General features: G+C 29.3%; 3 protein-coding genes, 2 long non-coding RNA genes and 1 pseudogene across 8 annotated transcripts; 3 read left to right on the forward strand and 3 right to left on the reverse strand.

Moving 5' to 3' along the window:
- Positions 1-444: 444 nt before the first annotated feature.
- Positions 445-6,912, reverse strand: LOC124957394 (CCAAT/enhancer-binding protein gamma). Of its 4 annotated transcripts, none has more exons than XM_047514423.1 (4): positions 6,739-6,912; positions 4,789-4,896; positions 4,524-4,680; positions 445-3,782 (listed from the first exon to the last, which is right to left on the reverse strand). In XM_047514423.1, the coding sequence occupies exons 2-4, from the start codon at positions 4,894-4,896 to the stop codon at positions 3,679-3,681; spliced, it is 369 nt and encodes a 122-aa protein (XP_047370379.1). In that variant the 5' UTR covers positions 6,739-6,912; the 3' UTR covers positions 445-3,678. The 4 variants fall into 4 exon arrangements, with proteins under 4 accessions (XP_047370379.1, XP_047370397.1, XP_047370389.1 ...); XM_047514441.1 differs by lacking the exon at positions 6,739-6,912 and adding an exon at positions 4,999-5,186; XM_047514433.1 differs by lacking the exon at positions 6,739-6,912 and adding an exon at positions 5,012-5,185.
- A 6-nt stretch (positions 6,913-6,918) lies between these two features.
- Positions 6,919-7,918, forward strand: LOC124957410. The gene is made up of 2 exons (XR_007103525.1): positions 6,919-7,061; positions 7,662-7,918. It is a non-coding gene; the product is annotated as an uncharacterized LOC124957410 (long non-coding RNA).
- Positions 7,919-10,159: 2,241 nt separating this feature from the next.
- LOC124957416 lies at positions 10,160-12,960 on the forward strand. Its single transcript, XR_007103534.1, has 3 exons — positions 10,160-12,001; positions 12,084-12,153; positions 12,256-12,960. It is a non-coding gene; the product is annotated as an uncharacterized LOC124957416 (long non-coding RNA).
- A 3,060-nt stretch (positions 12,961-16,020) lies between these two features.
- LOC124947840 (membrane-bound transcription factor site-2 protease) lies at positions 16,021-17,423 on the reverse strand. Its single transcript, XM_047490560.1, is given in 13 exon segments — positions 16,021-16,164; positions 16,166-16,239; positions 16,242-16,296; positions 16,354-16,496; positions 16,499-16,612; positions 16,687-16,828; positions 16,830-16,859; positions 16,931-16,980; positions 16,983-17,139; positions 17,141-17,188; positions 17,191-17,230; positions 17,232-17,280; positions 17,369-17,423. Coding segments are annotated over 13 exon segments (1,095 nt in total). The 3' UTR covers positions 16,021-16,026.
- Positions 17,424-18,776: 1,353 nt separating this feature from the next.
- LOC124947891 (8-oxo-dGDP phosphatase NUDT18) lies at positions 18,777-22,416 on the forward strand. The gene is given in 11 exon segments (XM_047490693.1): positions 18,777-18,832; positions 18,834-18,870; positions 18,872-18,908; positions 18,911-18,960; positions 18,962-19,117; positions 19,119-19,141; positions 19,895-19,997; positions 20,752-20,788; positions 20,791-20,977; positions 21,113-21,169; positions 22,203-22,416. Coding segments are annotated over 11 exon segments (957 nt in total).
- Positions 21,516-24,203, reverse strand: LOC124946823 (annotated as a pseudogene).
- Between the last annotated feature and the right edge of the window lie 75 nt (positions 24,204-24,278).

Genomic DNA, 24,278 nt, shown 5'->3' on the forward strand with positions numbered 1-24,278 from the left:
GACGACGACGACGACGACGGCGGCGACGACGACGACGACGACGACGACGACGACGACGACGACGACGACGACGACGACGACGACGACGGCAACGGCAACGGCAACGACATCGACGACGTGAGGATGTTCGAAAAGCGCACCCTCTCCCGCCGTTCGTTAAGGCACGTTCCTTTTCCACGAATTCCCACGTACAGTTTCTCCGTTCCGTTCGTCAGTGATGGATCGCGCTTTATCGCCAATTTGCTTGTACCTCCAAACTTACACTCCGTTTCTTTTGCACTTCGTCGGATACAAGGGCTTTGCAACGATCACCGTTACTCACACCTTTGCTCACTCACTCACTCTCACTCTCTCTCTCTCTCTCTCTCTCTCTCTCTCTCTCTCTCTCTCTTTCTCTCTCTCTCTCTCTCTCTCTCTCTCTCTCTCTCTCTCTCTCTCTCTCTCTCTCTCTCTCTCTCTCTGCCTCGGAGGAGTATCCTTCTGCTTTTTGTCTTTCTCTATCACCTTTCCACTTGATATATACGTGCGTACGTCGACGAATATCTCACACTATACTCACTTCATATTTTCTTTAACCACAGCTTCCACTGGTCCATAACTGAAAGCGAAAGCATAACTACCAGCATTACTATCGTCGATGAATTGATGAGTCAACGAACATTTCTGAGCAACCGCTTGGGCTAGCCGGTTGGCTGGTCAACAACAGCGACGACGACGACAACGAGAATAGTCTATTCCTCTTTCACCGACCAGTCTTTCGATCGCGAGGGGTGCCAAAGAGACAGAAACAGCACCTGGGTAGGAAGGCTGACAATGACGACGTCTCGCGCGAATCCGTTCCAGGAGAGGAAGGAAGGGATACAGCGCGTATACACGACCTCGCCACCTCCCAGACCCTACCACCTCCACTGCCACAACCACCACCCTCTTTACTTCTCCCCCCTTGACGACGGCCGACACGAAACACTGAGACGTTAAAATAGATCGGCTCTCGACACACTTGCTCTCGCTTCCTCGCGATTTCGAATCAAGTCGGAATAATCATTCGTTTTCGTCTACAGAAAGGGAAGTCAATGTGTTAGAAATCCAACGATGAACCTCCTCTTCTTTCTACTCCTTTTCCACCTTCCCTTTCTACACCTGTTTGTTACCAGTCCTCTCCTCGTCTTTCCATCCTTTCCTTCTAACTTTTTCTCCTTCTCTTCTCACTTTCATTCGTGACCACGAACTATCATTTCATTTGTGCTTTAAACCACTCGAACGAGAATCCTTCCTGAATACCCGCTTTTTTGGGGGCACGTTCGAACCCCTTCTCGTCATTTAATGCCGTCTGCTTTGCCGCCGCCACCGCCACCGCCGCCTTCCTCTGCCTCCTTAAAATCCCTTTAAAATCCCACGGACACAATCACCGCCACTACATCAACACTATTAATTGAACTCAATACCACGATCTAGTCACTTCTCAATCCACCTCGTTTTTACCGATCCTTTTTACTCTCCTCTCACTTAAAAATTTTCAAGGAAACTCGCGATCGAAATGTCCGAGACGAGGTGTTCCCTACAGCCAACATGTCGTCTGCTAGGCGTACTAGCGCGCCGGCTCATCGCGCTTGCGAGCAGTTCACCTCCGTCCCGTAGTATTCCGAAACCCTTACTACGATATTTTTTTCTTTTATTTGCTTTCTAAAACGATCAGGCTAATCGAATAAGCACATCGATGAAAATTCACTATTTTATTTGATCTTTTTTATGTCTCTTATAAATATAAAATTTCTTTTATTTTATCAGTAGTAAAGGTTAATACCTCGCTTATACACTTTCCTACGTTTTTTATGAAACCATATAATTGTAAACTATCAAGAAAATATTTAATTCGTGACAAATTCGACGTATGAATTGAAATGCAATAAGATCAATGATAGAAAAAATCATTTTATAAAAAAGATAAATTGTTGATCGCGTTTTGAAATATAGTGTAGGGTACGCGAATTCAACACGACGATATTGGCTTTCCCGAACGAAGACCGAAGATTGATCGGATCTTTTCGGTCAAGTGGATATCGAAGCATACAGGTGTCGCCAATGTTTTTCTAGCATTCATTGTAACCTTGCGTATTTAAAGATTATTTTTTTTAATGAAGTAGAGTGAATCGTTCTATAAAAATGCATATATTTAGCGAAAATAAATAATGAATATAGCCTTAATAAAATAATCATTGAATGTATACATGTTTTTTATATTTACACTTGTCTTTTGAATTTACAAAAAACATATTTGTCTCCCGCCTTTCTAATAATTATTCAGCACACAGTGGCAATTGAATGGAAATTGTATATCTTCGAAATATGAATATATTTATGAATAATTTAAATAATCTTATGAACTTATACAATTTTTCATTGATTCGAATGATTTAATTTTTTGATTATGATGCTTTATTATTGTTTTTAAAATAATAAAAAATACATCAATTTTTATTGTTCTTTTTATTTTTCATCATCCTACTTCAAAAAATAGATTTTTTTAAAAAACTTTTTAACACAGCATCTTTAGTATTCACAGTTTGAATACAATTAGGTCATTTTTTTATTATTTTTTTAAAATGAACAATAAATGATATCTAATTTGTTAAATCTCTCTCTCTCTCTCTCTCTCTCTCTCTCTCTCTCTCTCTCTCTCTCTCTCTCTCTCTCTCTCTCTCTCTCTCTCTCACTATTACAAATTAGCATATGAAACATATAAGGTAAAATTCGTTATTATTGATGAGTTACATATTGATTTGTTTCATCTGCATTCTATTTTAATAAATAAAAATATTTACAGAACACTTCCTCAAAATTTCTGTAAATAAAAAGTTATAGAAGGCATGTTCATGCCTTATTATTGGAATGTTCATTTATGTTTTATTTTATTTTATTTTTTCACAAATCTAACGATTTTACAAAATTCAAAGTATAAAATCGTTAGAATTTATTCGAACGAAATAATAGGAAATACTTTTTCGTTATTCGCTCTATCCTTTCATTACACTCTTTTAAAAATTTATCCAATAATCTATTTTGTATACGAGATCTGTCTAGAAAGTATCCGACCTATGGGCACATTTTTGCATCTAGATATGCTATTACGAGTATTCGTCATTTAGGGGAAACGTTTGTAAGTGAACCTATGTATAATTTGTATTCATACAAATATATATATAAATACACAAATATACTCATAGATCAGATACTTTTCAGAAAAATCTCGTACATAACTTTTAAAGCACATGTTTAATCATGGCCACTATTACAATTATTATATCTTCTCCGAGAAATTGTTGAGAAAATACTTTCTCCATCAATCGAGTTTTATGTAATCAAATTTGATCTGTATATGTCGATCTTAAAATATCAACTTTGCGTTCATCCTTGTTGTTATACGATGCCATTTATCGTGCTTAATTCTTCTTACATTTTAATCAACATTTATTTGATATCATTTATCTAATCTTCTTAATGATGCTGCTTAATAGTCAACATAGAAGTTGTCCAGCTCTTATAATTTTTTGAATGGACTCGAAGTTGGCATCCTTCCAAGATGTCCAACTAGGGACTTGAAGTATACGAGCTAAAGTACGTTTTGCTTCAAATTCTATCAAATCCACGTTACTTCTTTCACGTGGCAAAAAGTTTGAATTAAAGCTCAGCAGTTGTTTTAGCCAATTCTAGAGGTTTTGTATCTTCTGCTAGAAGAGCATTCAGATCTATATCTTGAAAATTCATAGAATGTTGACTGGAACCTGTAAATCATTTTGGATTATTGCAATAGGAAAATATATTTCTGGTTCGCAGGCGAAAGAGTATAAGTCAAATTTTTGCCAAAATAGAAGTAGCATGCTAACGTATTCTACATTGCTATTCTTTGCTTATAGTTTTAATACTACAAGTTAATTTCATTTCTTTTCCACTTTTTTATCTGAGATTTTAATAATATATATCAAAAATACAGTATAATAATGGCAAAAAAGCAGTATAAGTTGAGTTATTCTATTTTATCCCTATTTTTTTAATTTACTCATATAGTATAAATACACTTATATTATTTAAACTATTAAACATTTTATGACTTATAATATTGTGTACAGTATAACCACAAAGTTTAACTATCAAATATTCATATTTCACGTGCAAGTATATTGCTTATGACTTTAGTCAAAAGACTGAAAATTTTGGTCAAAATAATATATCTTCATTTTCAAAAGAAGAAGAATATTTTAAAATTTAGTTTAATGTATATTATATAAATCCAACGGGGCAAGAAAAGTTATATATCAATTATCATATCCAAAATCTAACATTTTACTTACATTGCATTTTAAACATTATCATATATATTTTCTGCAAAATTAATAATTTTGATTTATAATCTTTGCACCTATTAAAGACACACAACACACACACTAATAAATATGATAATAGACTATTTTTTGAATTATGCTTTGTAGAAAGTATTTTTCAATTTGAACTGGATTCGATCTTACCAGCATGGGCAAGGAAAAGGTCCTTAAGGAAGCCTAACTCTTTTGTAAGCATTTTTATCTTTTCCTCCAATAACTCATTTTCTCTTTTAAGTTGATTTACACGTTCCAAAGTTTGTTGTGTACGTAATTTGCTTTTTACTCTTGATCGTTTTACAGCCTACAATAATATAATGAAATTTATATTGTAATAGTATCAAAGAGAATAATTTTACTTTGAAAATGAGAACTATATTATGAAATATAGAAATAAGTAAAATAATTCTACCTGATTATTTCTATCACGGCGCCTTCTATAATCTTCATCATCTTCTTCTTCAGAAACTTGTCTTTTTTTCTTGTTACCAGAGTTATTTTCTTTATTTTTCGGCGCCATCTAAAATATATATTTGAAGATGTTATTTCTGAACTGACGACTCTTAAAATTGATAATTAATTATATATAACCATTAAAATTATTATGATGCTTGGTATTTACGCAATTACTTTACATGGTTCGATTTGTTGGTCGATGAATAATAAATTAATCTAATTGTAAATATAATTTTGAAGATGACATTTGGAAAATGATAGTAAACTTTCAAACTTTTCAAAAAGCTAAGAAATCGACCCTGATTTCTTTATACGACTTGAGATAAGGGTAAATAATATCTCAAGCCGAAATCCATAGTGATAAAGCGCTACCTAGTAGTAAATTTTTAAAGTTTCGTTATTTAGAGCAAATCCAAATAAGATACGATGTAACAATAATAACAGCCACATAATCTCAGTAAAATCTTAAAATTTGGAAATTATGTTTCTTCGTTAGACAGACGATAGGAATCTAAGAAATATTTATGATATTGATGTTTTTGTAATATATATTTTAGTACTTTATACTATATATAGTACTTTATATTATAGTAATTTATAGTAGTTTATATTCTTTAGTAGTATAATTATAGTAGTTTAGTATATTATAATAATTATATATATTTATTTAGTATAACTATAAGTTATATCAAACAAATAGTATAATTATAAGTTTAGAAATTTTATTACATATATTTTAATACTTTAATTTTTTGAAATTGACATTTTCGTTTGCTACCAGATCGGTATAAACTCCTCCATATGAAAGAAAAAGTTTAAAACTATGATTTTGTACTATTTATGTACTATCTCAACAGAATACGTTGGGTATTATTGTTGCCCCTTAAATATTGCGACACAACTTTAAATGCAGTAGAGACATTATTACGATGACACGATCGTGAGATTAATCGTAAACCATGTATAAAATTATACTATTCCCAACAATATAATATTTATATTTTATGTTGCTATATTATATATTTTATACAATTAATTATTGCAGATATATATTATTTAATACATCTAATCACGTCGTTAGTTATTACATTTAACAAGATGGTATGGTTTAATCATACTACAAATATGCATGTAGTTTTTTGTTGCACAAATTATAATCAATATTTTAAATTTAGTGTAATTAAAGAAATACTGAAAATAATAAACAGATCATGTTAAAAATCTTTAAATCTGTTATACGAAATATCGAAGTACATGAAATTTTATTTATTATTATTATCTTTTTATGGATGAGCTATAATAATTTAAAACCGATATCGCTTCTACTTTTAAACCTTTTAACTCGTATGTCACGCTGGAAGAAAAGATAAGACAATACAAATTTGCTATAAAACTTGTATGTTACCTTTGAAGTGACAACAATTATCATTCGCTATAGTGACATATTTTTCAGTCGATTATTTTTATTTATTAGTTTAGTATCATTATTCCAATGCACGCAACAAATAATTATCTTTTCGTTTCTCTTTCATATGCCAAACACACTAGTAGACACACAACATTGAAAAAAATCGACTTCAAAGAGTTAATATATATTTGAAACATATATATATATTTGTACTTTATCTTTTGCAAAGTAGACAATCAAATATATGAATATGCATAAATAAAATTCTATATGAAATCCACACAAATATCCTGGGAATAATGTCATCAATCATTTTTCATATATCACATATTCTTCATTCATTTCTGTGTTGTTTATTTTGTATTTTCCACAATAACATTTTAAGATGCATTGTTTTCTTATCAGGGTCAATGTTTTTGGAACACATAATAGATTTCAAAAATTCAATCGACAAAAACGAAAATCACACATTGTAAACATTGCTATAATTTCACTTACCTTTTTATTATTTTTTTCTATGATTTAAAAGTCTCTTATATTCAATACGATATCAACGCATATATTAAAAACTCAACACTATTAATCGCATATTGCACGTTACATTACGAGACGTCCCACGATACCATCCAGTTGGATAGGTCAAAGATGACGCAATGCAAGTTGCAGGTGATCCACAAATAGAATAGACTGCCCTCTGACAAGAATTATTGGAGTTACGAAAACATAAAAATAAAAACAAAATAAAAAAAAAAAAAAAATAAAGAATTACTATACAGCTTTACTTATTAATGAACACAATTCGATGGTCGAAAAAGTATTGTGTACGTATATATATATTTCCTCTATGTAGGAACAATATAAATTGATCTTTATAAAAATAAAATTCTCCAACTTTTTATCCTATAAAAATTATAACTACATCGTCACTACTTTTTACATGTTTCTTTGTTAATTTATATATAAGTTGCAATTTTATATATGTTAGGAAATGTGTTGAAAGTTAAACCTTCTACAAAAATATTTCATAAAATAATTTATATAAACTTTTTGATGTACTGCTATAAATATTATTCTGAAAGCATCTGAAATAGGACATTGCAAGTATAAACAAAAATACTGATACAGGTGTAGAAAATAATTATATATATACATATACATACAAAAAATTATATATATATATATATATATATATATATATATATATGTATATATATACAATATTACTTATTCGTTTTCGAAACTACTTCCTGCAGTATCGCTAACAGAAGAATTGCTACTTTCACTCCGAAACCTTGAACTTGAACGAGATTGTGATTGTAATTTGGCAGGAGAATCAGATTTTGATCGAGATTTCAACTTAGACAAATTTTTCTATTGAATTGATTCAGATCTTGATCTAGATCTTTTATTGTGTGATTTAGATGGAGAGTGTGACATCGATTGTGATAGAGAAGGAGAATGAAATGAAGATTTAGATACTGAACGGGAGTGTGATGTGAATTTCGACAGTATCGAAAAATGAGGATGAGACCTTATGCTGGAACCACGAGAGATTGCCCTAGATGATGTACGCGAACCATTTTCATTTTTAGAACCAGCTAAAAAAGCATAATAATAATGATCAGATAAAAATTGTAAAGTTAAAAATATATATAACCTTTCTCTTTTGCTTTTTCAATTTCTTGTTACATTTCTTTTTACTTCTCCTCCTCCTCTTCTTCGTCCTCCTATCCCGGTGATTCTAATTGTTTTTTGCTGTATCTTTGCTTTTTGAATTCATTGAAATTTTATGATCGATAACGCATAAATTGGAATCATTAATCGTATATTATTTGGCTTTTGATCAGCTTTCTGTCTGCGTTTACTAAGTTGTATGCGAGTTTCTAATTCATTATAGTACACCTGAAATTATGAATAGAGTAATTAATATAATAGTAATAAGTACTTTAACAATTTCAGCAGAAATACTTCATCTTTGATGTACCCTATCTTATCGTATAACAAGGAAATAATTTTTCTCATATACCTTAAGAACTTTGGTTTTAATATTCCAATTATATTCTGTAGCTATTTTATATTCACTTCTATATAAAATCACTTCTCCGCTTTTCTGTTTCTTCTAAAAGTAATAAATATACTAGAAATTGTTCACCACTCTCATCCATGATATTTCTATTCCTATGAAATTATATATTAAAAAGATTTATTATTAATAAAACATGAACACACACTACAAGTAAATTAAATTAAATAATGATAGATACAAAATCACTTACTGAATCATTGCTTGAGATATCTCTTCTATTTGAACAGTAGTTTGAATTATAGAATGTCTTATTAGTGCAGGATCGAAATCAAATATTATTTGATCATAAGGATATTTACATATCTATGAAAAAGAAAAGACATAATTATATTCCAATTTAATAAAATTTATTAAAAATTATTTTATACTAGAAGATATATCTTAAAATCAGAATATACACATAAGATATCAACAGATATAACAATTGGTTTGCTAATGTTTACTAATTGATTTTTTTATTATCCTCAAATATTTTTTCGATTGCTTTTACATGACTTTTTATGTCCATATATAACATCTCTTTCTATAAATCACACAAAAAATTAACATAAAAGATTACAGATATATAAACATAAGTAAACTACTTATTACATTTATATATAACATTGAATTCTTCTTAATATTGTAACTGACTTTATTAGCTCTTTGTGGTTGAATCTAATCTGCTCTATAGAAATATATTCGGTACATTTAAACCAAGAAAATAAAAACATTTTGATGAAACAACGAAAATAAACATTTGTGATTAATTCCTCCACTTGACCGTCTTTTTTGTGTTGGTCCCGCTATATTTATCTCTTTCAATATATTCTATTAATCTGAATTGTTTGTACTATATTATCGAAATAAATAATACTTAAAGAAATTCGTTTTTTTTTTAATGTTGAATTAGAAAACGAGAAGATGTAAACAAGTGTGTGTTTTCTGTTAAGACATTAGATAATTTGATGTTGTAACTCAATGAAATCAAGTTGTCGTTTGTTCATACTTATTAATCCGAATTCTTGTCTAAAGTGTTTGGGTTTCATAAAATGTGTGATTATAAGTAGAGAATAGATTAATTTTTGTTTTCCTACTTTTTATTTTTTGTACTTATTCTACATTTTTTATTAGTTATTTATTAGTAAACTTGTCACATTTTTTAAAGTCACTTCTAATTTTAATTGAGAAGAATAACACAAACTTTTTCTTAACAAAACAATAAATATATTGGTATCTATACAAGATTTAATAAAACAAAGTGTATAACTAAACTCATACAACTCAACAAGGAGACAAAAAAGTGTTTCCTATGTTGCTAGCAACCACAGGGACAAGAATTGCTGAAACGATATCGTTGGACGAAATCCATCGCATGCTGATTGGCAACTAACTCACGTTGGTCACACGACAGTGGTCACACTCTCCGTCAATCGTATTATCTCCGGCTGGCGCATAAATTTAACAGACGTTTAGCTGAATAAGGTTTTAAAGTTGTCCTTATTGCATTTGATTCTCCTCATCCATTAAAATGACTTCTATAAAGGCCTGTCAGTGGAGATATTCACCGGCTATTTCTTGTACAAGATTCTGAAACAGAGTCTCACTTTGTATTTAAAATTTTGAATGGATCTTCATATAGTTGATCAATTTTTTCCTAGAGCAATCAACGTGTACAAACGCATGCGAGCTTATATGCAATGTTTTATGCCCAAAGTCTTCTTTCACAGTGATGAGTTGTGAATTTTGACTTGACATTTTATATATATGATTTTATAATGAGTTTCTTCATTGATGAAATATTCTGGTAATCCGAATGTTTTTCCGAAAATTATCTCAGCCACAAAACTTGAATTCTCTCCTTAAAATTTTATGAAATCCAAAAATTGATTGTTGGGGAAGATTTCGCACCAGTTTTATTGTTAAGATATCTAATAGCAGCTTTAAAAGATCTATACCATTTCTCAATGATGCCTTTGAATTTAGAATGATAAGCTGCTATGCGTATATTTTTTCTTCTGATATTTCGACAAGAAATTCGAAATGCTATGATTTAAATTAAGCGCCTCTATCAGTTGTGATTAACGTCCGAGCTTTAAATTTTGCGGTTCAGGTATTAAAAAATGCATGCATTATTGTGTCCGCTGATAGTGATGATCTTGCTAAGATGGTTTATTATGATTAAATAGTACATATTTGTTATCTTTAGATGAATAAAATGGATCAATAACATTAATGTGTATATGTTGAAAATGAATACTTGGAATATGTCAATATGTATTAGAACTTTATGATTACATTTATTGATCTTTAGTTTCTATTTGGCCATATAAAATTGCAATTGATCATCTTCCGATGTGCACATTCTCTGAGATGTTGACAAGAAATGTAAAAGTTGAATGGAAGATGATATTTGCAGAATGTTCATGAGTTCAATGTCGTTCGTGAGTTTTTCTGAAACTTAAATTTCTGAATTGTTACAATCACGGCATATTATTGCCTCTACTTTTGAAAGAGTCTATTATAATATTATCATGGTCTGCAATGTACTATATACGACTTGTAACTGGCTGTTAAAATCAAACTATCAGAATAACCTTGGCCATACCTTCGAAGATTTTTGTAAAAATGCGTTCATATAACGGTCGTAAATATTGTATTTAATTTAATTAGAGTTGATGAAAAAATCATAATGATTGCCTGCCTGAGACATTAATCTGTTCGAGTGTGCAATAATGGATACATTCCGATGCATTCTTTTAAGCGGATTGCAAGAAAAGATCACTTTTGTCAATTGCTTCTTGCAGGATTCGAAAGTTGTCTCAGCATCTGAGATCCAAATGATCGACCTATTATCGTCTTCTTGACATCCACTAAAAAGCGTTTAACGACATTTGCGCTTAGACTGTTTTGGGAATGAAACATCTGCGAAAATTATCATACCGAGGAATCTACGAGTTCTTTAATAGATCTCTCAAAGTATTTAATTGCTTCAACTATGTTTCCATAGATACGGTTTAATCTGAAATATTTTAAAAAAGCTTAATTTTCTTTGAAAAAAATCTTGTAAAAATGATATTTTCCTGACAATAGTTTCATGCATAAAAAAAAGCTTTTTCAAAAATTCGAGAAAAGTATGTCGCTTATAGCTTCATCTTTAAAATGAGACCTTGTTCATCACATTCTGACTCAACAGCCTAGATTCGCTGTTGGCATAAACGTTGTTGTCATCTTTCATGAAAAAAAAATTCCGTATAATAACGCCCGTTGAATTTTGCGTCAAAAAAGAAGCTGTTACCATCACTACTAATTTATATATAAATGCTTGAGTAAATTCTGTTTTTTGTAAAGTAGACAAGTACTTCCTGTTTTGTGTGCATAAACTTACGCTTATATTTTTGATCCATTTTAAACGCAAGTGAAAGCGTTCGATACATGGAGCACCACGGTATTTAATGAGCTTTCGCTGAATTATTCTATTATTTTCTTAGAAATAATATATAATTCTGAATAACTGTATAACTATTTAAATAGTATCCATATAATATATATAGAGTACACTAAATTAATATTTAGACAGTACATTCGCTGTAGACAGTATATTAGTATATTTTCTTACCTAGCTCGTAACAATGCGCTAAATACAAAATAAATTTGACTGATTTTGATTGTTATCGAACCAGTTTCGTTTTGCGGGTAGCTAAGACAATTTATAATTTTATTATTTTGCGTTCAACTGACTAGTATTTAAAGAATTATTCTTATAATCACAAAATAGAATCGGTTGTCTGTCGGTTCTTCTTTCTTGGGGCAGGATAGTCGTTGCATAATAACTATAAAGACTTAAGGTAAGTATATTTAATATCCAATATTTTTTTGTCGGTCATATTTTCCATAATTTCTTATTATAAAAATAATACTAATCATTTTGTGTTTATTTTCTGTTTCAGAATTCCATTACAATTGTGCGTGGAACGTGCGGAGATCCATTGTTCGGTACAGGTAAAATAGGAAGAACATTCAATGTAAACTGTCAGTGGACACAGACGTATGTGTTCGCGGGCACTCTACTGTGGATTAAGTCCTACTGTAGACTCCGTTTTAATGTTCGAAATTTCGAAAAGACTACCGCCGTAGTCGATAGAGATGACTTAAAACTTCCGATGTGGGATGGTGGAGTCCATAAGTCGAGTTTCATCACTCTGCTGATGATAACGCGGCTGTTAGTCGAGAATCCTGAATCTCCAAAGTTGCATGTTATCCCAGCTTTTAAAGTAGAGTCCGTGGATCTCCATAGGCAGCAACATCCTCAACTTCATGGTGAGAATCTGGTTCAGTATTACTTGCAATATATTGAAATCTAAATCTAGATATATAACACAAGTACTACCGGATAAATGGCTGCATATTTCAATGCGTTTCTAAAATTTTTTCTTTCTCTTTCTAACTAAACTTAAAAAGTACTTATATATACATTACTAGTTACGCTTCTGTAGATAAGTTGATTAGATAGAATTATATTAGAATTAGAATTAGATAGAATTAGATTAGTAAAATAATTTCTTAGGGAAACACTTACACTTACTTGAAACACATTTTCAAATTTTTTTTATTATTCTTATTCATTAATGAGATATATACATATTATTATAACTATTTAGATAAGTATAAGTTTTTAATAAGAGAAAACAAATTTCTTTTCTCTATTAGAATTTAGATTTTCCTGTTGATTTTGCTTTCATTTTTAAATATAATAATAGTAATAAAGATATAAGAGTAGAGTCACTGTTTGTTGCTATTATTTTTTTATCTGTTGTATTTTATATATCATGTATTCTGTCGCAAATAATACAGGCTAATGTCTGTTTAAATACGCTTTAAGATTGTTCATCATACCTGGTTTTATAATGATCTACGCCATTAATAGAACAATTGTTAATTCTTGATCGATTTTGCTGAAAACGGTTTCATGTTTAAACATGAAGGTTTAATCTAGGAACCTACTTTTTTGATTTTTGAAAAAGTTTTATTTTCTTTGAAAAAAAAATCGTGTTAAATAATGGTATTTTATCGAGAATAGTTTATACACAAGTAAAATGCTTTCTCAAAAATTCGAAAACACAGGATTCTAGATAAAATCTTCGTCTTTAAAATGAGATCTTGTTCATCAAAATTGGTCAAGAATTACTCCTGTTCTCATTGATAGCGTAAATGGTGTTTTCGACATTTTTCGCGAAGAAAAAGTTTTGTACTTTGGCGCTCCTCGAAATTTCTTATTTTTGTAATACATATGTATATCCACCATATTGGATCCGTCATTTTGTTTGTTATAATTTTAACTTTTGATTCGTAATCAACGACTTTGAAAACCTTAATATACAAAGTCTCAATTAAACTAACAAATCCTTTCATATATGGTCAAGTTTTTGAGATTTCGTACCATTATGGAATGCTTGGGCAATCTATTCTACAATTTATTCGCAATGTATGTCCGCGTATGATTCAATATGAAAATGCCATGTGTTTCTGACACGAGATTTTACATATAATCTGTAGTAGTCTGAATTGATATACCCTTCCTGTTGTACTGATTTACTTTTATCGGGTAAAAAAATAAATAAATAAGATATATATTATAACATACATGGATTTAAAAAAATACTGTATTTGATTACATTTTATTGAATAAAAGAATTAATAAAATTGAAGGGGCAAGTATGTTTTTATTGGTAAAATTTATATTAATTTCCTTATTTAGCACGCACACACATAAGATAGGTATTGTGGATTTATAATGCGTAGGTTATAACTTTGTACGAAAATATTTGGGTATATTTTTAATACAATATAGTTTGTAATTAATGTCTTTCCTTTTTTTCTGAAAATAAATAAAGCTATTGAACCGAAAAAAATGTGCAATAATTTTCGTTTTGGTTTATCATACATTTATTATGAATTATTATTAACATTTATAGCATAACCTCACAATGTTCTGTATTATTGGTATATCACAAGCACGGAACAGGAACGTACCGGAAGTACATTGAGATTTATTAGGAAAAGTATGAAAATAGATAGAATTTCACAGAATTGTCGTATAATGAAATTAAATATTTATAATATTAGATTGTATTGTAGCATTTAATAAGCTGCACATTTAACGAACTATATAATTTGTTAAATAAATAAATGTAAGTATAAATATTATATAATAACATTCATTCGTTTGTTGTATGAATTTGATCATCGAATCAAAGCATACCAAAGTACAATAGCCAGAAAAGGAAGAACAAGTAATGAGCAAACGGAAGTAAAGTCTTCAAATTAGATGTCGCTCTCAAGTGACGGTTCATTAAACTATTTTACAAGCCGCCATAACTTTACAATATCTATGATATTGTAAATTAGTCATTTCTGCCTCTAGTTAGTGTTCCGTTGATATAGGCAATATATTTTTAGTATTATAATACTAGACCATAAGTAAAACTTATAAAAAAATATAGTGTAGTATATTAATTAAATACTAAAAATATACAACTATAAGTATATAAAAAACTTTGAATTTACCACTAAACATTGTAATTGGTTTCCAAGAATTCCATGCGCCCTGCTTCTTTGATTTATCGTGTCCACAAATAATCTGATTTCACGTTTCAATCTTTCAATTAAGATATTTTGTACATTGATATTATATTAAATATATTTTGAAAATAAGATGGTCTTATCAGGTTATATAGAAACACAAACGTTAGGAAATACGTTATCCCAAGAAAGATCTTGATGAATTGATTCAGGTATGTATACGTAAGAGATTCTTTATATTAAGGTTAGGTATAATAAAATATTTTGTTACACCTTTGATATTTGTTTTTTTTTTATGTATATTTTCATAATAAAAATATAAATAAAGTATAAATTAATTAGAAGTTAACAGCACTGTAAGAATAAAATATTATTTTAGTAGGACAAAGTTACGCCACAACTTCCTAAAGGTATTATTGCAATTTGACAAAGCTAGCACCAAGCACTTGCTACTAGAGTTAAATCACGACTTACATTAAGGTAGTAATAATTGTTGTGATATACTATATTTTTATAAGTAGTATACTATAAATAAAGAATCGTTCTATTTATATTTTAGGCAGGAAATTAAATACCTACAGATTTTTGTGATAATGTTTGGACATTTATGCTAATGATGTTGATGTCGAGAGTTCAAGAGATTGCTGTAGTGGATAAAGTAAAAATAGTTGCTTTGAGGGTAAAAGTAAGTAGGGTTATAATTTAACTACTTTTTCAAATTCTTTTACTAAAACGTATTTCAAATTTTTTCAGCATTAGATGCAGATGCCGCAGCAAACGATAGCGAGATTAGATTATCTCATATTTATAAGAAACCTTTGCCTATTGCTTTCTAAGTACTACAATAATATATACTATTATATCTCTATAATTTTAAATAGTTTATATGATCATATATAAATATATAATATATATACAATTTTATTACAATAGCAAAATATTTGAAGAAAATACATGCAAATGCCAAAAATATGCATAAACTTCTTCTTACTTCCTTACCGCCCAACATTATAAAAGATTAAATTGTTACACATACAATAATTTATTAATAAGTAAAATACACTATTATTTATGCTAAGAACGTATGGTACCTATACTTGTTCTTGTCAAGGAGTTAACGCTTTCTCCTAATATTTCTATTATATAGGGATTATATCCGATACATACAAAGAGCAAGCTATATTTATAATGTACTGACCATCTGAAAAGAAACAAGGTACCACATTAATAACAGCCAATCCAGCTGAAAACATTGTGATATATTTACCAAGTAGGGACTAGAGATTCAGGAATGCTAGGATTTAAAAAACTGTATTTAGGAACCCAATCTGATACATCGACTGTTCTGTAATATCAGCTGGATGCCCAAAAAATAATACATCTTTTCCCATCTTACTTTTAGTTACGATCTGTAAAGCATTGTAAAAACATTAAAGTATAGAATTTTTACAAAACTTATAATAAACTAGATATTACATACCTTAGATTACATTATCTAAAGACGGTTTTATACAATGTGTATCTTGAGAGGAACACTCATGGCTTGCTTGGCAATAGTTTTGAGACTGATTGATCATGGTTCTTGCTGGAAGACAGGAATGTGGTGGTAATGGAGAGGTGCACCCTGTGGCCCTTCTAGGTATTCAAAGCATAGACTTCCAGTTGTCTCGCTATCTAAAGTACAACAATTTACTACTACATCCAATTATTTCTTTGTATAGATGGTACTGAAGTTCGTCATAGTCCTAAATGAAATCAAAAATTATTAGTAAACAGAAATTAAATTTTTTATTGTTGATATTCTTGGTAGTACCTGAATAAAAGATTGTTTAACACATATCCAGGAGCAGGCTGATGAATAATATTTATATACAGTGGTACCAGTCCTTCATTATGTTTAATGGGGCAATTATTTACTTTATATATTATATCATGTTCTAAAAAGACCGTTTTGACCTCTTACAGGTGAATTCTACAAATTAAATATTATTTGCGTAAAAGTGTAACATTTCTATATTGATCATTTTATTTCTTTTAACTCACAGGTAAAATGTTTTTTACATAGACTCCACTATAAAGATTATAAAGAGGACCCAGAACCATGTTGAAAAGCACAAGATTACTGCAGCTAAAGCTGCAAGAATTATGTTGTGCCAAACTCCTGCACATGTATTCTCAATTGATTACGTAATTGGCAATGATATAAATTGTTCATTATTTATGTTGACATAAGCTATTGGTATAGTAAAAGCCTAATAATATTCCTATGCCATATAACTGTACATCTTCTCTGACTGCAGCTATAATGCATGACCAAGTTCATGAACTATGGTACAACTACCATGTTACTGTATAATATCCAATTTCATTAAATGGCATATCAAGTCCAGCAACTGGAAAAAAAGAAATTGCAATTATGTATAAACATAAGTATAGAGCAAATGAAAAATAAGCAATAAATTAATTATATGTTTGTAATACCATTGGTTTCCAGTAATATACTGTTTTTTATATCTGTAAATGGTCCAGCACCCATATATTAAATGTTACTCTTAGAATTGCAATCATTACAACATGGTAAAAATAATAATACTTATTAATGCTCCAACATTGACCATGTTGTCCAAAAATTTGGAGCGATCCAGTGCCCCATTTGATTATTTTGCGATTGATACAGTAGTAACCATTTTATTTCGCATTAGACTGAACTTCCAATCCATATTTTTTTAAAAAAATATATGTATGGAAAATGTGAACAGGTCTAAACAATATATGATTATGTATCAATTTTATTAAATATTTCGTAATGATATTTAGCATTTTACCTTGAAAAATTGTGTCGAAAAAAAAATAACGAACAATGTATAAGACCAATTACGATCAATACTTTAAAATATCCATTCTTTAATTTATTAATGTTTCGATTTTCAATATCAAAGTATAAATCTTATTTCAAGGCGCTTTAAAACAATTACATCTTTTACTTGCTGAAATTCATAGCGTTTTATGCAACTGTATATGAAGGTTTACTAGCCGACAAGTAACGTCACACAATGTTCGAGACATGTTCAGAGTTAGTGTTGTTGTTCTATGTTGTGTTTTGCCTAGGCCTAATTCATGTAGGGAATTTTTCTTCTAAACTAATAAGTCAGGAATTTACAGAACTTCTATCATAATCCTTATCCTCATCTTTCACTTTGTTTACAACCTTAAAAAAGTAAAACAATGGCACCGAGCGTTGTTAGAATTAATAATTTTTACTTATCGTAGTTACCAATCACGGTATTTGTTATAAATATATTTAAATCGTTACCAAATAAATAAGATGTCAGAAAAACTTGACGAACAAATTCGATTATTATTTGCGGACAAAATTTAAATGATGACACGTATATGCACATACCGTTTCAACATGAGAGGATGGTTAGTATGCAATATTCAAAAGATTTATCAATACCAATTAGAAATAGCTGATCATTAAATAACATTATTTATTGTATATAGGGTTTCATTAATATACTGGTTGTATAAAATAGAAAAATAAAGTAATTATTTCTGTAATACATGTACGAAGATATGTTTCTATAATAATGTACTGTATTTTCTATATTCAATTTATAAATTTCACTAAAGTCATGTAAACATGACTTTCTTATTATAAGTAAATTATGTTAGAATTATGTACAAAAATGTTTTTTGAATGTATTATTGTAGGTAAAAAAAAGTGTTATACTACTACAGATACAAATTATACCAGATTTGTCAAAAACTGTGACATATAGTGGTAGCTGCTGTAGTTATAAATGATCAAATGAAATATTAATGATGCAGAAGCAAAGGCTTCCTGTATGGCAAATGGTATTTAACCTGCTGGGTCGAGTTGAACGCAATGAAAAATTTAGTTAGATGCTGTGAAAAGAGAAGTTTAGAGGAAACTGGACTTATATAGAACCTAAACATTAATATTAGTGGAATGTGCAAGTCGGGTCGTGGTTTCGCTTTGTCTTTATAGGTGAGATATCTGTGGTAATAGAAAAACATCGGATCAAGCAAATGAAGAATCTTACAAGCCACGTTTGGGTACATAATATAGAAGATTTACCACTTAGATCTAATGATATTATTCCACTAATAGAAAGAGGCAAAAATTATATTCTGATAAGCCTGGCCGACAACATCCATATTTAATGCCATATCAAAAACCACTTTCCAATTATATTACAAATAATTTATTACTGCCAAAAAAAGAGCAACGTAAGTTTATTATTATTGAATAGTTCAACAAATTTAAAAGGTTACTCATTTATAAATATATCACTGCTATCTTTTTTTCCATTTAGTATTCACACTTTCAGTTTAAGTAAATCAATGGTGATAGTTTTTTTAACACGAAGAAGATATTCCAATTAGATGTGAATGTGGACAATGGATTAATTGGATTGACCGTGATATACACATATGTATAGACATCTGCACTTAGGTTAAGAATGTTTTTATCTTAATCTGCAATTACTAAATGGTACACCTGATTTGCATGGCACTTTCTTACTTTTATCTATTTCATATTTATTTAAATTATTTCTATTCTACTTAAATTATTCTTTATTGCTAATGCGATGTTTTGTTTGCATGTTCTTTGTTGAATCTTCATTATTAATTTTTTAATTATATTAATCATTATATCGTCATATGCTTTTATACTATATAGAGCTTAACTTTCAGTATTAATAAATTAGTCATATTTGTGCTACCTGCAAATACGACATTAAAAACTATATGAGTTAACAAAACATTATTTGGAAACTATTACAATTTATAGAAATATTCTTGTAACTAGATCTTTTACAAATGCTGAAAGACAGTCTTGACACGTATAATATATGTAATTACTCTTAAAAATTGATATGTATGTAGCATTTTCTAAAATATTGTCAACAATTACACTATATGTTATGTAAGACTAATGTCAAATATTTTGTTACATTTTAAAAATTATATTATTCGCAGGAACAAATTACATGTAGTTATATTGGATACAGAATTGCGTCATTTGCCTGTTGTGAATCACCTAATCGTAGTCGTCCTTTCCACCTTGCACAACTTTATGACTGTAAGTACTGAATTTAAATATATATCTATAATTAAATATTGTTTTAATTTGCTTTAATCTGTATTAATGGAATTTTGTTATTTGTATAAACGCATAATAATATAAATATAATAAAATACACATACACCACACCGTACCTAATTTTTCATTTACACTATAGATTTATTCCTGAAAAAATCTGTGTAAATGAAAAGTGTGTGAAAAAGAAAATCAGTGTATATGGAAAAATAGAAGAATAGTTTCAGATGTGAGAATCCTATACAAACAATAATTACTTTCAAACAAAAAATATGCAAACGATAAATAAACCTCTTTAATTTAATGTAATCTTTATTTAATGATGACTTTTATTCTAAAGTGTTTTCTTTTCAGAAACTGAATAACGATTATTTATCATCTTTCTTTTGAGCTTATCCCTTTTAACTTAGATCCTTACAGTATAACACAAAAACGAACCAAAAGAGTAAATCAGCAAGAGAGTTCATCAAAAGTCAAATTTAAATAGTTTAAGTACATATCACCGTTCTAGAAAATAATAATTATAATGGAAATATTTTATTTAACTGAATTAAAAACGAAATTTTAAAAAATACACACTATTGAAAACGTCCTTGAATCAGAATATACTAGGTAAAAATTCTTTGGTTTCTAAACTGTGTTATTTCAAAATTATGTATAAATAGTCATGTAAAAAAAATTATGTGTATATATGTACTTGGCTTATATATACAAGAATTATTAATTATGTATGTAGGAAATCTTTGGGACAGACCTGGCACCACATAAACCACATGATTGTTATTGGTTGAGTTTAGTGGAAATCATGATGGAGATGGTCTTTGTTTGTCATTATTAGTGTCTTTTAGTTACCGTAGAAGAGTACCCATTATTGGAAAATACTTTTGGTACACAGCCTCAGAAAATACAGCAGAAGCTATTACAACTCGTTTACCCACGAATATGACCCGTGCCATTAAATGGTACTTTAATTTCCACATTTTATACTACCAAAATAATACTTCTCTTCAGTAAATGCATTATAATGATGAAAAATTGTGTTATTTACATTATACCGAGTCTATACCAATGATTTTATTAACAATTTAATGTTATAGGCCAACAATTATTAAGGAAGTTGTATATACCATAATTGTTGCTAACACAGATTACAAGTATTTTACTTTCTAATTGTATTATTTATATTCAATACTTGATTCTTGTATTAATTTTTAATCATATTTAAACTCTTAAGTGAATTTGTCCAAATTGAAAATATATTCTTAATCAAAATGATTATTTATTTCAAGAATATATCTAATGGGAAAATTGAAATCTTACATAGTAATACAGATCGCATGCTATAGTATTTATTAATCGGTTTGTTTTATAAGTGCAAACATATGAAATTACAATTCTTGTTAACTTATAGACATATGTTAGGCAAAGCATTACTTAGATCTTTTAGAAGCAATTTGGTGAATGTTATATTTAATATAAATAAATAGTTTATAAAAGAAATGCTTTATAAAAGTTTATTTTAGACAATAAAGATATATACTATTATTATATTTGCAATTAGTAGGATAAGTTAAAATTAGATAAAACAAAAATTCATAGAATAGTATGTTGAGGTTTTCGTTAATTATCAATGTCATAAATATACATTTTTAAAAAAAAGATTTCATATTACAATAGCTTTCAAATATTTATAAAAATGTATTTTTATATTATTATAAAAGATCTTTGTGTTAAAATCATATATACAAGGTGTGTCTAAAAAATAATGAGACTGATCTCGGTTCTTCGGAATTGGCAACACTATAAATATTGCAACATATTGTGAGATTGTATGTCTTCTTTCTGTATCAGTTTTCAAACTTGATTTAGCTAACACGAATGATTTCGCAGAAAATCGATTAATTTTGTATTAAACAATACAACAGAAACGTTTATAAATAAATTGAAATTAGCTTACAAAATGAAGCTTATTCAAGGCACAAGTTTTAGGTAGCACAAAGCAGTTTTAGATAGTCTCGAGACTGTAAAAGATTAAGCTCATTCTGGAAAACCTTGGACTTCAAAAATTAAAAGAAATGTTGCAAAAGTAAAGACTCTCAAAGATTTGATCATCGTTTTGACAGTTAGAATGATTGATGACGAGTTAAATTTAAATTTAATTACTGAATTGTTGACTTTTTGATTTAGAATTTGTGCATGCAAAAGAGTTGTGCCAAATTGGTTCCAAAACATCTCTGTTATAAATGAGTTTTTGGCCAACAAAGATATTTCTGTGGTTCCACAACCTCCATACTCTTCTGATTTGAGTTCGTGGCTTTTTTTTTTCAAGAAAATCAAAAACTATCCCAAAGGATATCACTTTGGAACTGTGGATAACATTCAAAAGATTATAACTGACTAACTGAAAGCAGTTTTAGTAGAAGTGTTTTAGCACTATTTTCAGGAGTGGAAGCCATGCCTTTGACATTGTATACTTTTCAAGGGAACTATTTTGAAGGATAAGTGTACATTTTTAATTAAATGACATATAAACATTTTACAGAACCAGTCTCATTCCTTTTTAGATACATCTCATATTGAGCTTTTCTATTATATAAATCATTATTATATATAGACACACACATACGCACGTACGCACGTACACACCACCACACACACACACACACGGAAAGAGATTCTTATATATAGATATATTATTAAAATTTAAATTTTATACATAATATAGTTTCTTTTTTCTTTAAGAATTTATGTAGTCGTTGGTTTTGATATTAAAGTATTATCTGATCTAGGCTCAGTCAATACATTCATTTTTACAGGAACACATTAACTGTATGGTGTATTATTTCAATATCACTTATTTGGGAAGTCAGTGTTACATTATTTAGTGAATTTGAATGAGGAACATCATCATGATCTTTTGTATTTTGCATTTGCTTTGTACCATTGTCACAAATTTCCACATTCGTATTTATGTTTACTGTATGTTTTTCATATGAGTTTGTTAAGTTTCCACTATGATAAAAATCTTTGCCACAGACTTTACATTGAAATGGGTTAATTCCAGAATGTATTCTTTCATGTATTGATAAATTCCCACTATGTCTGAATTCTTTACCACATACAGAACATTTATAGGGTTGTACCCCTGAATGAGTACGCAAGTGTGTAGAGAATTTCCACTGTGACTAAACATTTTACCACATATTTGACAACCATATGGTCTTTCGCCTGAATGAGTCCTCATATGTATCGCTAAATTTCCACTATGTGTAAAGCATTTCTCACACTGATTACAGTTATATGGGTCTTTCCCCATTATGAGTTCGCATATGAATAATAATTACTCTTGTGTCCGAATTCTTTGAAACAAATTTCACACTGACACTTTAATTTCTTTGTCACTGTAGTTTCAGAAGAACTCTTTGGAGGTCTTCCTGGACGATTATGTTTCATAGATGGAATTGGTTGTACAGTTGTTGTAGTTTGATTAACACTTTAGACTGTTGCGAATATTGTAGTCCTTGTGTTGATTGCGTTTCATCTGATAATTCTGTTGGCTCTGATCAGAAAATTGAGTTTGTGTAGCAGCTTCCTCTTGATGTTGGTTAAGTTGAAATAATAGGCCATCATGATGGAAGTAATCTTTCACATATGTTAAAGAACCAGTTTCCTAAATAATATCATGTTTTTTTTTTGTAGCTTTTCTTGTAATATCAACATAACAACCAGCTGATTCAAGAATCATTGAAAAATAAATGTTGATATGTTGACATGATGTTAATGAGTTGTACTTGATGTAACATAAATTATATATCTGTTTCCAAGTCAAAGAAATTTTTTTATCGTATGATATAAGTACAGTCAAATTCTTATTTTTAGAAGAAAAAAATAGTCATTATTATATATTGCGTAATATAATAGTTATATTATAATAGGTATCCTTTACAATTATAATGATTATTTACTTGTACTTGAAGCAGATCCTGACAGTTGTAAGTTCATCTTTTGAGGAAGATTTACAGATGATTGTGCATAATCCCAAAATTGTGGTAACTGACGATATCTACACTCAGGATCTTGATTGATAAACAAAGGATATTTAGAATTATCTGAAGTATCAATCCTACCATTTCTACTGACATCTTCTCCTCCTACATATTCGTACTTTATTGGTATAGGACTAAACATCTGTAAATACATATTTCTAAAATATATTTTTGACATCTGAAATTGATAGCAAATTTATCATAGCTATGCACATAA

The sequence above is a fragment of the Vespa velutina genome, chromosome 1, assembly GCF_912470025.1.
Source record: "Vespa velutina chromosome 1, iVesVel2.1, whole genome shotgun sequence".
Lineage (NCBI taxonomy): Eukaryota > Metazoa > Arthropoda > Insecta > Hymenoptera > Vespidae > Vespa > Vespa velutina.

Coding starts and splice junctions, on each gene's coding strand:
- LOC124957394 (XM_047514414.1), bottom strand. Junction 4,681..4,788: donor GCCGTGATAGAAATAATCAG/GTAGAATTATTT, acceptor ATATTATTGTAG/GCTGTAAAACGATCAAGAGT. Junction 3,783..4,523: donor CCTTTTCCTTGCCCATGCTG/GTAAGATCGAAT, acceptor AATGATTTACAG/GTTCCAGTCAACATTCTATG.